At 58.9% G+C, this 13,924-nt stretch overlaps 4 protein-coding genes across 5 annotated transcripts in view; 2 read left to right on the top strand and 2 right to left on the bottom strand.

Moving 5' to 3' along the window:
* The window catches only part of XAB2 (XPA binding protein 2), a 10,859-nt gene extending 8,698 nt beyond the window's left edge, over window positions 1-2,161 (bottom strand). For both annotated transcript variants that reach the window (XM_023733232.1, XM_004378386.3), the window contains exons 1-3: window positions 2,080-2,161; window positions 753-901; window positions 358-481 (exon numbers count right to left, since the gene is read on the bottom strand). In XM_023733232.1, coding sequence (XP_023589000.1) covers window positions 358-481; window positions 753-901; window positions 2,080-2,130 — 324 coding nt within the window. In that variant the 5' untranslated portion in view covers window positions 2,131-2,161. The remainder of the gene's footprint in view (window positions 1-357; window positions 482-752; window positions 902-2,079) is intronic.
* A 209-nt stretch (window positions 2,162-2,370) lies between these two features.
* On the top strand, window positions 2,371-4,102 carry LOC101345290 (protein PET100 homolog, mitochondrial). Its single transcript, XM_023733107.1, has 4 exons — window positions 2,371-2,463; window positions 3,396-3,482; window positions 3,651-3,683; window positions 3,963-4,102. Exons 1-4 carry the CDS (start codon window positions 2,371-2,373, stop codon window positions 4,041-4,043), a joined length of 294 nt encoding a protein of 97 aa, XP_023588875.1. The 3' UTR covers window positions 4,044-4,102.
* Window positions 4,103-4,116: 14 nt separating this feature from the next.
* PCP2 (Purkinje cell protein 2) lies at window positions 4,117-5,606 on the bottom strand. Its single transcript, XM_004378592.1, has 3 exons — window positions 5,375-5,606; window positions 4,956-5,080; window positions 4,117-4,291 (listed from the first exon to the last, which is right to left on the bottom strand). The coding sequence occupies exons 1-3, from the start codon at window positions 5,604-5,606 to the stop codon at window positions 4,172-4,174; spliced, it is 477 nt and encodes a 158-aa protein (XP_004378649.1). The 3' UTR covers window positions 4,117-4,171.
* Window positions 5,607-9,480: 3,874 nt separating this feature from the next.
* The window catches only part of STXBP2 (syntaxin binding protein 2), a 9,957-nt gene continuing 5,513 nt past the window's right edge, over window positions 9,481-13,924 (top strand). Inside the window, exons 1-10 of the mRNA XM_012556177.2 lie at window positions 9,481-9,573; window positions 10,871-10,920; window positions 11,161-11,242; window positions 11,799-11,875; window positions 12,431-12,509; window positions 12,595-12,698; window positions 13,078-13,226; window positions 13,414-13,498; window positions 13,578-13,708; window positions 13,803-13,910. Of these exons, the coding sequence (XP_012411631.1) occupies window positions 9,537-9,573; window positions 10,871-10,920; window positions 11,161-11,242; window positions 11,799-11,875; window positions 12,431-12,509; window positions 12,595-12,698; window positions 13,078-13,226; window positions 13,414-13,498; window positions 13,578-13,708; window positions 13,803-13,910 (902 nt within the window). The 5' untranslated portion in view covers window positions 9,481-9,536. The remainder of the gene's footprint in view (window positions 9,574-10,870; window positions 10,921-11,160; window positions 11,243-11,798; window positions 11,876-12,430; window positions 12,510-12,594; window positions 12,699-13,077; window positions 13,227-13,413; window positions 13,499-13,577; window positions 13,709-13,802; window positions 13,911-13,924) is intronic.

Consider the following 13,924-nt stretch of genomic DNA (forward strand, 5'->3'; position numbering starts at 1 on the left):
GTAACGCGTCCCTGGTCCATCAGGAACTGGCAATAATCTAGCCACAGCCGTGGCATCTGGAGGTGTGGGAGAGAGAGGCAGGTCTGAGCTGCAGGCCCCACTCTGATGTCCCATGGCCAAGCTGAGCCTGGGGCCTCCACACCGATGCAACACGATCTCGTCCCTCCATAGCTAGGGCCAGCTGAACATCTTTTGCGCACAGGCAACAGAGCTCCAATCTCGTCCCTACCATGCTGAGCCCAACCCCCCTGGTTCGTCCACCTCCCTGGACTCTGAGCCCCACCTCCCGACTCATCCGCCGGCCCTGGCCGCCCTGGTCCCGCCCTGTGCTGTGTGCACAGAGGCCCAGCTTCCCACCTTGTGCATGAACACAAAGGCCCTCTCATGGCAGTTGTTGACGTCTTCATAGGCAGGGTCGGTCACACAGCGATGCTTCACCTGTGCCCGGCGTGCCTTCAGGTAGCGATACCAGAGCTTGTAGCTGGGGGGATGGAGGGGACAGATGCTGATTGGTGGGCTTTATGGACCCCCAGGACCCTTCATCCTGCCCCACGGTAGAAGGGGCCTGGGGAGGACAAGTCTCAGCAATGGGGGAATGGACTGGGATGGACTGGGACATCAGGGAAGGTACAGTGATGTGTCAGGGGATATATATTCAGTGCTGGATACACAGCCATCACCAGGGACCTACTTGCCAATTTTGCTATGAGGGGACAGGGTGGGGCAGGCTGGGCAGCTGGAGCTGTTCCCACCTGCAAGGCAGCAGCTTGAGCGCCCGCTCATACAGCTGATTGAGCCTGGGCTTCGGGGCACCCTGTTTGAACTCGATGTAGCGGAGCCAGCATTTGACGGAGAACGGGTTCCGCATGATCTCCTCCTCGTAGGGGAGGTCCTCCTCCTCCTGCCAGGGTCAGGTAAAGGGGAGAGCAGAGACCTGTCCTCAGAGTCTGAATGCAGAAGCACTCCACTGGGCTCAGGTCCAAACTCGACCTTTCCCCAGACACCAGATCCCACTGCTCGCCATCAGAGCCAGGTCCCCAGGTGTGCAGACACCAGAACTCTACTCTAGACCTTTATTCTGCAAAGTTCTACTGCCCACAACCCAGATCACCAGACTCCTCAGTTATCAGGGCTCCAGACCAGACAGGGGACTGTCACCCGGACACCAGGCTTTTGGTCCTCCGAATCCCGCTACCCACAGTCTGACCTAGACCACAAGACTGCTTAGACACCAGGGCCCTGGTCCAGATGTCAGACATCTTCCCTGGACAACACGTCCTTTCATGGATGCCAGGCTTTTGGCCCTTGATGATACCAAGTCCACCACCTGACCCAATGCACCCCAGGCCCAGAAGACCAAATGGACCTCAGCTATCAGGCTCTCAGGTCCAGACAGGAAGCCGTTGGTCCTTTAGGATCCCACCTGTCAGGGTCTAACTCAACTCCGCCTCAAAAGTTGGATACCAAGCCTCCATCTCAGAAAAAGAGCTATGGGCCAGACACCAAGCCTCTAACCCCGACACCAAGAATCTAGTGAAGATGCCAGGCCTCTACTCAAGACACCATGTCTTTTCCTCTTCAAGATCCCACTGGTCATCGCCTGCCCCAGCTCCATCCCAGATGCACATCGCCAAATCTTTATTTCCAGGGTTCTCCTAGCCTTTACTCCGTACACGAACGCTCAAGACCAGACATAGGCCCTTAAGCAGAACACCAGGCCTTCGCCACAGAAACCAGATACATAACCTCCAGATCTTTATCTCTCAAGATTCACCTATCCAAATAGCTGCCCCGCCCCACTCCGCGCCCCCATTTCTGCCCCAGGTCCGGAGGCCAAGCCTTTAACCTCGACAGCAGCTCTTCACTCAGGCCACCAGGGCTCCGGCTCCGACACCAGATCTTTACTCCAGGCCACCCTAGTCCGGATATCACGATCCGGTCTTTGGCCTGCTAGGGTACCCCAGCACTCGGGCAGACATAGCTCTGGCCTAAATTCTCCGGCGGCCAGGTCCCGATCCCCTACGGCATCTGGACCCCAAATCCCCACGCAGGCCACTCCCGACCCCGCCGCGGACTCACGAAGACAAGATCCGGCCGCTCGGGCCGCGAGATCCGCGCCATCACCACCATTTTCCTGTATCTCCAGATACAGGCTAAACTCTCATGCTGATGACGTCGACCTCTGAAAGCCCGCCCCTGAGCCAGAAATCGCCTCGTATTGGCTGAACCTTTTCCGATCGTGCAGCCCGAGTTGTTGATTTTCGCTTAGGCGACACCAACTACCGGAAGCAGAGAGGAGGCGCCCTAAGATTACGTCATCCGGAGGCACATTGACTAATCAGCTTCCCCGGTGGAGCCCGCGAAACACCAATGAGCTGCTGTATTGCTGGAGGATCTGCTTTGGTCGGAAGCAGCTTTGGAGACGGGAGGAGCGAGATGGGGGTTAAGTTGGAGGTGTTTCGGGTCAGTGAGCCGGGAGTGTGTGGGAGGTTGGGCCGGAGGGTCTTCCTAGGTCTGAGGAGAAGGCTCTGAAAAGGGGAGCTCCAAAGAGGGGGCGCTTCGAGGAGAAAGCTCCTGAGATTTGAGAGGGACTTTTACGCTTGGAAACTCAGAGAAGGGGGCGCTGCTTTGGGAGGGCTCGGAGTGGGCTTGTCTGAAGATGGGGCTTAGAGAGGGGTGATCTGAGGAGGGAACTGTAAGGAGGAAAGCTTTAGACCCTGGGGCAACTCCGGTCTCATAAGAGCAAGCAGAGGGGAGTCTCCGACAGGGAGACGCTAAGACTCAGGGGAGTGGAATCTGAAAAATAAGATCTCTTGGGTTTGAGGGGTGACCCCGGGCTCTGATGGAGGGGGTATCCCTGAGATATGAGATCTGAGGTGGTGCCTTTAAGTGTAGGAGAAGCTCTTGTGCTCCTGGGGCCGGAGTGTCTGTGTCTGTCTGTCTTTGAGAGGGAAACTCCCAGGAATGAGGTGTACTGGCTTATGGGGAGTAGGCTTTGAGGAGTGAGGCTCTGTCTCTCTCGTTGATTTTGTTTTTGTTGTTGGTTTGCGACTTTGAAGAGACCCCATGTGTTACAGAATAGAGCTGCTCCATAGGGTTCTCTTGGCTGTAATCTTTATGGAAGCAGTTCGCCAGGCCTTTTTCTTGCTCGGTGGTGGAAGGTGGGTTCAAACCACCAACCTTTGGTTAGCAGCCAAGAGCAAACCATTTGCACTACTCAGGGGCCTTGAGGCTCTGTACTCTTGACGATCTTGGAGAGACCCTGAGAAGGAGGTGTTCCTAGGGTCTGTGGGAGGATGGGACCTCCAGGATCTGAGGGACCTCTGCGTGCGCGCGTGCGTGCGTGAGTGTAAGTAAAACCTCTAGCTCCTCTCACCCGCCCCCTGCCCTTCCAGATGACAGTCTACCTCACCTTCCCCGTGGCCATGTTCTGGATTGCCAACCAGGCAGAGTGGTTTGAGGACTATGTCATACAGCGCAAGGTGGGCACAGGCTGAGGGGTTACGGGTTCACTCCGCGGGGTGGGGGAGGGTATGAGGCACCCACCTGCTGGGGACTATCATCTGCCTCCATGAGCTGACCCTACCATGGGTGTGTGGGGCTCTGGAGGCTCCCGGCTCGTGCCCCCAGCTGTGACTTTATCCCCACAGAGGGAGCTGTGGCCACCTGAGAAGGAGAGCCAGGTAAGTGATGGAGGGGGCGGGGCTTGAATGAGAAGACTACCCGCAGCCTTGACTGGGGAACTAAGAGCAGTGGGGCATAGGGTTTCCTTATCGCCCTCTCTCTGAAGGATGACTTTGATCTTTTTTGGCGCCTGGTCATAACTGAACAAGGCTTCTAGCGTAGACGCTGAACTCCGAAGGCCTGGCCTGGGGAGTAGGGGAAGGAGTGGTGGGAGAGGGGTCCAGGCCCTGAGGTGTGTGCCCCCTCCTTCCTTCCTGTCCCCTCCCGCTCCCCCCCAGCGCCAAGAGCTGGAAGAATTCAAAGAGCGGATACGGAAGCAGCGGGAGGAGAAGCTCCTTCGAGCTGCCCAGCAGAACTGAGGCCTCATGTACTTGAACTCTAGCCCCTTGGCCCACACAATAATACACATACTCAGTCCTTTGTTGCTTGTGGAAGTGTTTTATTCTTCGCTTTCAGGGGCCGAGTGGGCCCGGGATGACTCAGGCTCTCAGGGGGCTTGTGTCTGGGGCTGGGGGCTGCTGTTCCGACGGAAGCCCAGAGCAGTCGGATCCTGGGGGGTGAGGAGGGGTTGGGGGCTGAGAGTCCCGGCTCGTTTCTGTGTCCCGTCCTGTGGATGAAGAGGGGTCAGCCATGGTGAGGGATCCAGGCACTGTAGGCCAGAGGAGACACACACAGGGAGTGCAGGTGGGAACCCCATGTCCTGCCACCCAGCACACAGCTCTACCCCCACTATACCTAAGCTTGCTTCTGTGTTTGTCTCCGTTCCCGCCATTTAGGGTGGTCGGGGGTGTGAGGCGGTGGGTCTTGGGGATCTCGCTGGGGTCCTGATTGGCACCCAAGCTGTGTGCATGAGTATGTGTGATGAAGACATACACGGGTGTATGGATGCGTGCGTCTGTGTGTGAGCTTCCATGCCCTCCTCCTCGGGGTGTTGCCCCAGGAAGGGTGCCAGCTCTCTCCCTTAGGCCTCCCCAAAACCCCCAGACTTGGGGGCAGGAGCTGTGGGCCCCAGCCATGGCTCTGACATCAACAAGCCACTGTGCCACCTGGGGCCCCTCTCAGTCTTCCTGTCTGAAGTCGAGTATTGGATCAGCCAGGGCCCTGTGACTGGCAGAGCCATACGGTGGGCACTCTTACTGGGCACCCCTCCTGCCTGCTTCAGATAGCCACCCAGCCTCAGAGGGCAGAGGAGGGAGGTGGTGGGAATAGAGCCCTGTCCACTCCTGGCTGGGGGGCTGGTATCTCCTCAGCCCCAGCAGAACCTCACCCACCTTGGGCCCCAGGGGCTGGAAGCCCGGTAGGGCGCTGACTGTCACACGCTGGTCGTCCATGCGGCGGCCCTCGGTGCTGGTCAGCACGTCCATCAGGTTGTCCATCTCGGGCGCGGGGCCGCCCTCTAGGGTGGAGCCCATGGGGATGGACACACAGACTCCCAAGGATACAGCCTTCCCCTCATTTCACTCATTTCTCCAGGACACACCCCTGTGCATGCTCACACCCTGACATGCTTACCACCAGGCCCCCACTGCACAACCATCACCCCCTATCCCCCAGACGCTTACTTGCCCCCAGACACCTATGTAACTGTATCCCCACTATAGACCCCCGAGACAGACCCCTCCTAAGATGGCCGCTTGCCCTGTACCCCCAGACAGCATGCCCACTGCCCGTTCCCCCCGCCTGCTCTCACGGCTCTCGGGGGCCTGGTCCGGCCCTGCCTGCAGCGAGCAGCGTTGCTCTTCCATGCGGCCGCCCTGCACGTGGCTCAGCAGGTTGAAGAAGCCCTCCTGGTCCGGGGAGCCCGCCTGGGGACAGATAAACAGTCCAGCTGGTCTTTGGGCTTCTGGGCCCCCCAAGTACCCTTCCTGACTGGAGGCTCCCACCCTGACCCCGAGCCGCCCCTCCTCTTGGGCGCTCACCATGGTCCCTGCTGCTGCTCTGCCGCTCCGTGGAGCTGCTGTGAATGAGACCTGAGTCTCCTTCCCAGTTCCAGCCCCTGCCCGAAGGGCCCAGCTAGCCTGCCACCTCACGTGGTGCCCCTCCAGGGAGAGGCTGCTGGGCCAGTGTCCCCCGTCCTAGATTGATGCCTGACTGGAGGGTAGCCTGGGGGCTGGGGCATGGGCCAGAGAACCAGCCGAGGGGCTGCCCCAAGTCCCAGCACCCCTGCCTCACTGGGGGTCAGCCCTGAGGACCCTGACCTCTGCCTGGAGCTGGGGCTGGGTGAGCAGACCCTCATGCCCACCAACACCTCCCTCAGGCAGCAACTGGGTCAGGGGTCTCAGGGGACTCTTACTAATTAGGTATCCTACAAACTAATTAGTCTTTGTCAGTCACTGGCTCTGAGACCTGGGGGCACTGGGGGGATGTGGAGGTGGGGCCTGCTCACCTGGGTGCAGGGGGCCAAGTCCCTGTCCTTCTCGTCCTGGGCCATCATTGTCCCTGCTCCCCTCCCCTGGTCTCTGTCCACTGTCCTGCTGGCCTCTGCCCTGGCCCCGTGGCTGAGAAGGCTTTTTAAAAGGCCAGGAGGTGGGGGAATGGATCCCCTCCCAGCCCCAAATCCCTAGCGCACGCCCCATCTGCTCCCACCCAAGCTTAAGCCCCATAAAGATGATCCAGATAATTGTTCCTGCAGAATGATGCTGGGCCTGGGGAGGTGAGGGGGTGGGGTGACCTGAGTTTGGACCTTGCTGGACCCCAAGGACTCTCAGGTGGGGTATAGCAGGCCAAGTGGTGTCCCCAAAGTGGGGAGTGGGAGCCTTTGGGCCCCACTGGGAGAGGACAGGTGAACAGGCAGGGGGTGGCCAGCTGGGGCAGGGCCTGCAGCCCACCGTGGGAAGAAGTGAGGACATTCCACCCGACCCCCAAGATGCTCCCCACCCCCACTGGCACCTGTGGCCTCTGCTGGAAGGGCAGTTGCCATCTGCAGGGGTGGGCTAAGGGCAGCTGGACCTGAAGACCCCAACCTCCTCCCTGCACCTGCCCCGAGGCACCACCAGCCAGTCCAGCTCCAGCTCCTTGGCAGTGATTCCAAGGGGTTTCCTGGCTGTCCTTCCCTTTACTCACTGTTCCTGCGGTCGGGGTGCCCAGCTCAGGGCCCAGTGGTTGACCTGACAGCAGCCCAGGGGTGAGGCCAACACAATGAGGTCTGGAGTCTCCTGTCCCCTGGCCACCTAAACGTGGGCTGAGCTGTCTTCTCTGGCCCATCCCCCCAGCCCCCGTGGGCGTGGGCGCAGGATGCTAGACCCTGGGGAGGGAGGTGAGGAGCTGAGGAAGTCCCTGCCCCTCCCCTGAGCAGCACTGACTCTCCCTTCCCTCCCCAAGAGGCCTTTCACAAAACCAGTTAGCGTTTCTTTTCAGAATAAATGGGTTGCCTTACACCTGCCCCCCTACAACCTCAGCCCTTCTCCCAGGTGCCCTTCCCCCCACATCCAGGACTCATGTGACACCCTCTCTAGAACCCCAAGTCTTCAATAACAACTTGAGCCAAAGACCCTGGTCTCCTTCACCGAGTACAGACTCACCCCAGGCAAGAATTCCTTGTGGTCTTCCAGTTCCCCCTTTGCCCCTGAACCCATTTTCCCCAGGGGAGCGGCCCCCTCCTTCCCCTGCTCAAAACTCCCCCTTGGCCCGCACTGTTCTCAGGATAAAACCCAAACACCTTGGGCTAACGGACATGTTCTAAAATTGTGCTCATGAATGCACACCTCTGTAAATCTAAGAGCCTCTGAATTGTACCCTTTAAATGGGCAAGTTGTATGCTATGTGAATGACCGGGGGGATACACGGTTGCCCACTCACCTTTTCCGCCTCTCAGGATCGTCAGGAAGCTGCCTTCCTGCTGACAGCGCACACTGTTGCAAGGCGGGGGCCTTTATGACTGCTGCAAGTGGAAAAAACAGGGGCATGCCGCGAATCACTGTTTCTACAGGCTGTTATATAAAGTGTGCATTTTTGGTAGGAGAAAGAAATTTTGAAAATTTTTCTTTGGGACACTATGTCCCTCTGCACTCCGTGGGGCGTCCGGGGTAGAATTAGTGGGACAAAGTATGTCCCTCAGGACTCAGGGTAGGATTGTTGGAAGGGACCAAAAAAAAAAAAGAAAAAAGAAAAATTCCATACTACCTATCAAAAGTTCAGCAACACTCAATGATTCAGCATGCTTCCAGTAATGAAAACACATGGTATCAACAAAAAGCAGAAAATAATTCGGTCTTGAAAGGGTTAAATCTCAATAAAGCTGTTTAAAAAGAAAACAAACCCAAACGCCTACCTAGGGTGACCAACTGTTCAGATTTGTCCCAGACTGGCCCAGTTTTAGCATTAAAAGCCCTGTGTCCCAGGAAACCCCTTAGTCCTGGGCAAATCTGGATGGTTAGTCACTACCTTGTCCTGCAGAGGTCTGTCCCCTGCAACCCCTCCCTCCGACCTCACTTCCCACCCCTGTCCCTTTCCACACCCACCTCACCCCAGCCTCCCTGTGCTCCTCCAAGCCCATTCCTTTTGTCTGCCTGGAGCCTGCACTGGAGGCTCCTTAATGTCACCGTTCAGATTAAAGTCTAAAGGCCACCCCGTCAGAGAGGCCCTCCGGGACCACCCTCAGAGAGGCCCCCACGAGGCATTCGCTGTCTCTGCACCCTTTCTTTATGCCTGACTTCTTTACTTCCTATCTCCCCCACTCAACTTTTAACTGCCATGTGGGAAGGGACCCTTTCGGTCTTCCCTGATATACAGTCCATGCCTGTCTCGTGTTAAGTGGCAGAGAGCCTGGCACCTGGCCAACTGTTGAGAACCATCCGCAAGTGAAGGAATCAAACCTGTTACCTTTGAGTCCGACTCATGGCGACCCCGTGTGTTACAGAGTAGAATTGCTCCATAGGGTTTTCTTGGCTGTAATCTTTATGGAATGAAGCCTGGTGGCGCAACAGTCAAGCACTGCTAACTGAAAGTCTGCTAGTTGAACCCACCCAGCAGCATTTTGGGAGAAAGACCTGGTGATCTGCTTCTGGAAAGATTCCAAAAAACCCAAAACCAAACCCACTGCCATTGAGTTGATTCTTGGAATCAACTCAGAGTTTCCAAGGAGCGGCTGGTGGATTCCAACTGCCAACCTTTTGGTTAGCAGCTGAGCTCTGAACTACTGCACAGCCAGGGCTCCAGAAGACAGGCCTGGCGACCTGCTTCCAAAAGGTCACAGCCTTGAAAAGCCTATGGAGCAGTTCCACTCTGCACACATGGGATCGCCATGAGTCAGAATCCACTCAAGGGCGACACGCAACAAAAAATCTTTAGGGGAGCAGATCTCCAGGCCTTTCTTCCATGGTGTAGCTGGGTGGATTCGAATCACTAACCTTTCGATTAGCAGCCGAGCGCTATTTGGGTCACTCAGGGACCATTCCAGGCTTCCTCCAGAGTTTATCAGATGCTCCTGCATTCTGCTAAACTCGGGCACACAGAAGGCATAGGGGTCATAGCTCCAGACCCAAAGGGCACGGATTGTGGGATTTGGCCCCGCAGGCACAGAGCAACTTCGGACTGAGTGGCACCTGGCCCAGGAAGATTAAGGAACCGTTGCCCTGCGAGGCCACTTGCCCGTTGCTGCACACAAGCAGGAGAAGCGTGTGTCTGTGCTTACATTTGTGTCACGAGGAGCGAGAGCTGTCGGGGCGTACCCTCCCACCGACTGCGTGCACGCCGACGTGCACACACTTTCCAGGCGGCTCGGCAGGCCTCGCCGCGGACCCGACGGCGGGGCGGGGCCAGGTGCTTGGGGGCGGGGCCCACGTGGATGACAGGCCAGGCCCCGCCCCCACCTTGGGACAGACCCGGAAGCGGCGGCGGCGCCCCTGGGGAAGATGGCGCCCTCCGGGTTGAAGGCGGTGGTGGGGGAAAGTGAGTGTCCGCCCGGGGCAGGGCTCCTGGGTCCCCTGGGGGGCGGAGACGGGAGGCGCACGGGCTGCTAGGACCCTAGCGGCGGGAAGTCGAGGGCCGGGCTGGACGCCCGAGCACCTGGATCCTTGAGGGGGTGGGCGCGGGCTTGGTCCCAGCTGGCCCCCCGGCTTCCCGGGGCCAGAGCGGAACAGAATTGGAAGCTGGATTTCGGTAACCCAAAGGGCGGGCTGGGGGTGGCATGGGACCCCTCGATCCCAGCGGCAGGCGCTGGGGCCCGAACGCCAGGACTCCCTTAGGATGTCCGCCGGGGCAGGGCCCTGCTGGACCCCCAGACTCCCGAGTCTGTGACCCGGGGAAAGTTCGGCGGCGTGGGGGGGGGGTGGGGGGGAAGGGGCTGGACTCTTGGGGCCCCAAGGTGCGGATTGGGACCTGCTGGGTACGCTGGTAAGCGATCAGGTGGTGTGAGCGTTCAGGGATTCCAGGGGGCGTGTCCAGGCCCCACTGGGTGGGGGGTGGACGCCTTTCTCCTTGGTTCCTAGGAGCCCTTTGCCGCGTGAGGACCCAGGGGTCCAGGTCTCCCAGGCCCGGGTTCTTGGGGGAAGGGGTGGAGGTCACCCCCTCCCCCACCCCGGGTAGTTCCGGCCTCAGCTGCTCCTTCCGCTCTGGCGTTTCTGATAACAGTGGACATGACACTGTGGCTCAACGGGACCACCCCGTCCGTTCTCCTGCCCTTCCGCTGGGCGGGGCAGAGTGCGGCTCAAACCCCAACACCCCAACTGAAAAAGGAGCCCCCCAGACAGGGACTAAAGGGACCACCAGAAAACCACTGATCCATTTTACAGATGAGAAAACTGAGTCTGGAGGTTAGGTGATGGGATGACCACAGCCGGGCATGCTTCAAAGAAGGAATCCAGGGGTCCTGCACTGTAGTTCGGGGCGAACTGATGGAGTGGGAGCCCAAACCCCCAGGGCAGGAGAGCTTAAAGTAGCAGATAGGGGAGTGTGGGGGCAGCCAGACCTGTATGGAAGCTCTGGCTTTCCGCTTACTAGTTTATCAGAAGCATGTTCATCACCCGGCTATTTACACCCTGGGCACTCTGCCACAGGCGCTGAGGGTGCTTGGCAAGTTACACGTCCTCTTTGAAGCTCAATTTTCTCGTCTGTAAATTGAGGGACACTAGCAGCCACTGCACAGGATTGGGGGAAGAGTCCACGGAATTTAAAAGGCAGAGAAGGCTTGGGGGCATGGCAGGACCAGAGGGCCAGCATCCTGAGTCCACTGCTCCCTTCCCTGCAGAGATTCTGAGCGGAGTCATTCGCAGCGTTAAAAAGGATGGGGAGTGGAAGGTAGGGGTGAGGCAGAACGCCTGAAGACCCTTGTCCAGACCCGTGGGCGGGCCCCTATGCAAACTCACTTGGGATGGGTTCTGGGTCAGTCCACCCCAGCCTGCCTTTGAGGCTGTCATCCCTGTCCATGGTCCCTAATTCACCGGGGTTGGGGGTTGGTGCAGCTGAGGCCTCTTCTGCCCACATGTCCATCCATCTATCAGTCCCTCTGTCTGTCTGTCTGCCCGTCCATCCGGACAGGTGCTCATCGTGGACCACCCCAGCATGCGCATCTTGTCATCCTGCTGCAAAATGTCAGATATCCTGGCCGAGGGCATCACCAGTGAGTCAACTCCCTGCCCCATGCCCTCTGGGGGGACCTGAGTGTAGGCCTCCTAAATGTGGGGTCCCCAGCCCCCGCCCAAATGATCCAAAAATCCCAAGTCTGCGGCTTCCTCGATACACAACACTGAGTGTGTGACCCTCCCAAGCATGCTCCCCAAATGTGCAGCCTGAAGGTGGGACCCTGTGATGTGCAGACGACTCACACAGGGCTCCTGGGCTGGGCCCCTAAGGGGTCAGCTGCTCACATCATGCAGCTCCTGTGTGTGGAGCCCCATGTAGGCCCCCCAGGATGGACTCTGCATGTGTGTGACCCGCACAGTGCAGCCTTTTATGGGAGACCCCCCCCCCAAGGGTGCAGAACTTTGTCTGCCCACATGGCATTTAGCTGTTTGACCCTTGGGTGCCCACCTCCTGCTTAGGATCCTCAGGGAGTATGGCCCCTCAGGCATCCGACCCTCCTCCCCAAGGGTCCAACTCCTCAAGTCTGTGGTTCCCCACGTGCCCCCTGCCCTAATCCTCCCACCCCTGTGTATCCGTTTCTCTGATTCTTCAAGTTGTTGAAGACATCAACAAGCGGCGAGAGCCCATCCCCAGTCTGGAGGCCATCTATTTGCTGAGTCCCATGGAGAAGGTGCCTGCGGGAGTGCAGGGCGTCTCTGTGTACACATGTGTACTGTACCTGCACGTGTGCACATTCACATGCATGGGGGTGTGCATGCATGTTTGTATGCATGTGTGTGCAGCTATCTGTATAGGTGTGCATTACGTGCACATATCTGTGTGTGTGCATGCGTGTATGTTCATGCATGTCAGCGTGCATGCATGTGTGTGCACATGTATGTGCATCTGTGTGTGCGTGTATATTTGTATGCCTGTGTGCACGTGTGTGGGTACACACGTGCATGCATGTGTACCTGTGTGTGCGCATGCATATGTGTGCGCATGTACCTGTAGGGGTGCGTGTGTACATGTGCAGGTGTACATGTGCGTGTATATGTGTGGGTGTACATGTAAGAGTGTGTGTGCTTGTGGGTTACGTGCATACGTGTATATGTGTGGGCATGTGCGCGTGCCTCTGTGCCTGTATGCAGGTGCATGCGGGGCATGGACGGGCAGCAGTTGGGGGCAGGACAGAGGGCGGGTCTAGGTGTGCGGGGCCAGCCTGAAGAGTGATCACATCCCCCAGTCAGTGCAGGCCCTGATTGCAGACTTCCGGGGCACCCCGACCTTCACCTACAAAGCAGCCCATGTCTTCTTCACTGACAGTAAGTGGGGAGGGCCTGGGGCACGGGAGCCAGGATGAGGGGGTGTGGGGCTCCTCTGGCCTGACACCCCCCCTGTCCACCTCAGCCTGCCCTGAGCCCCTGTTCAGTGAGCTGGGCCGCTCTCGGCTAGCCAAGGCATTGAAGACGCTGAAAGAGATCCACCTTGCCTTCCTACCCTACGAGGCCCAGGTACGGCCAGGCTAGGCATGGGCAGAGGCGGGGGCCCAGGACCAAATGTCCGCAGGTTCTCTCAGAAACGGACACTGAGACAAGGATTTGAGCATGAGGAAAGCGAGTGCCCACAGGGAGTACGAAGGGGAAGGAGCGTTTGCCTGTGGACACTCGGGGTTCTCTCCCACCCACCGGGGAGCCACAGGAATGCAGCAGCAGCAGCATTGTGGAGCCCTCCTCCTTGTCCCACCCTAGGGGGAGGGAGCTGGGGTATTGATCCCCCAACTCCCCCAGGCCTGGGTTGAGGGCTGTCCCCTGCCTGCCCCAGAGAGAGGCAGGTGCTGGTGGCTGGAAGTTGGGCAGGTGTGCACTTACTGGGTGGCTCTGGCCCTCCCAGGTGTTCTCCCTGGATGCCCCCCACAGCACCTACAATCTATACTGCCCATTCCGAGCGGGGGAGCGGACGCGGCAGCTCGAGGTGCTGGCCCAGCAGATCGCCACCCTGTGTGCCACGCTGCAGGAGTACCCGGCCATCCGCTACCGCAAGTGGGGACCCCACCCCAGTGCTGCCCCTGAACTTGACCCCATCCTGCAGCCAACCTTTCACCTCTTCTGAACCCAGGCCCAGTCTTCACCCTGGTCTCTGGCTTGGCTATTCAACCCCATCCCAGTCTGTGCCTGGCACTCTCCACCCCACACCCTGATGCTTGGTGTCTGGCCTCTCTCCCCCCAGGGGCCCAGAGGACACAGCCCAGCTAGCCCACGCAGTCCTGGCCAAGCTGAACGCCTTCAAGGCCGACACGCCCAGCCTGGGAGAGGTGAGGGAGAATGCTGGGGAGGGATGCGGCCTGCCAGGGTCAAAGTCAGTGTCATCACCCCTTCCCCTCCCCCCACCAGGGCCCTGAGAAGACCCGCTCCCAGCTGCTCATCATGGACCGGGCAGCTGACCCTGTGTCCCCACTGCTGCACGAGCTCACATTCCAGGCCATGGCCTATGACCTGCTGGACATCGAGCATGACACATACAGGTGGGCAGGCCGGGAACATGGACCCTTCCACCACCACGGACCTGGGACCCTGGCCCTCAGCTGGTGCCCCTGACCCCCTCCTCCTCTCTCCCAGATACGAGACCACGGGGCTGAGCGAGGCACGCGAGAAGGCCGTGCTGCTGGACGAGGACGATGACCTGTGGATGGAGCTGCGGCACATGCACATTGCGGACGTTTCCAAGTGCGTCACCGCGG

This window comes from Trichechus manatus, unplaced genomic scaffold (genome assembly GCF_000243295.1).
Source record: "Trichechus manatus latirostris isolate Lorelei unplaced genomic scaffold, TriManLat1.0 scaffold00057, whole genome shotgun sequence".
In the NCBI taxonomy this organism is placed as follows: Eukaryota; Metazoa; Chordata; class Mammalia; order Sirenia; family Trichechidae; genus Trichechus; species Trichechus manatus.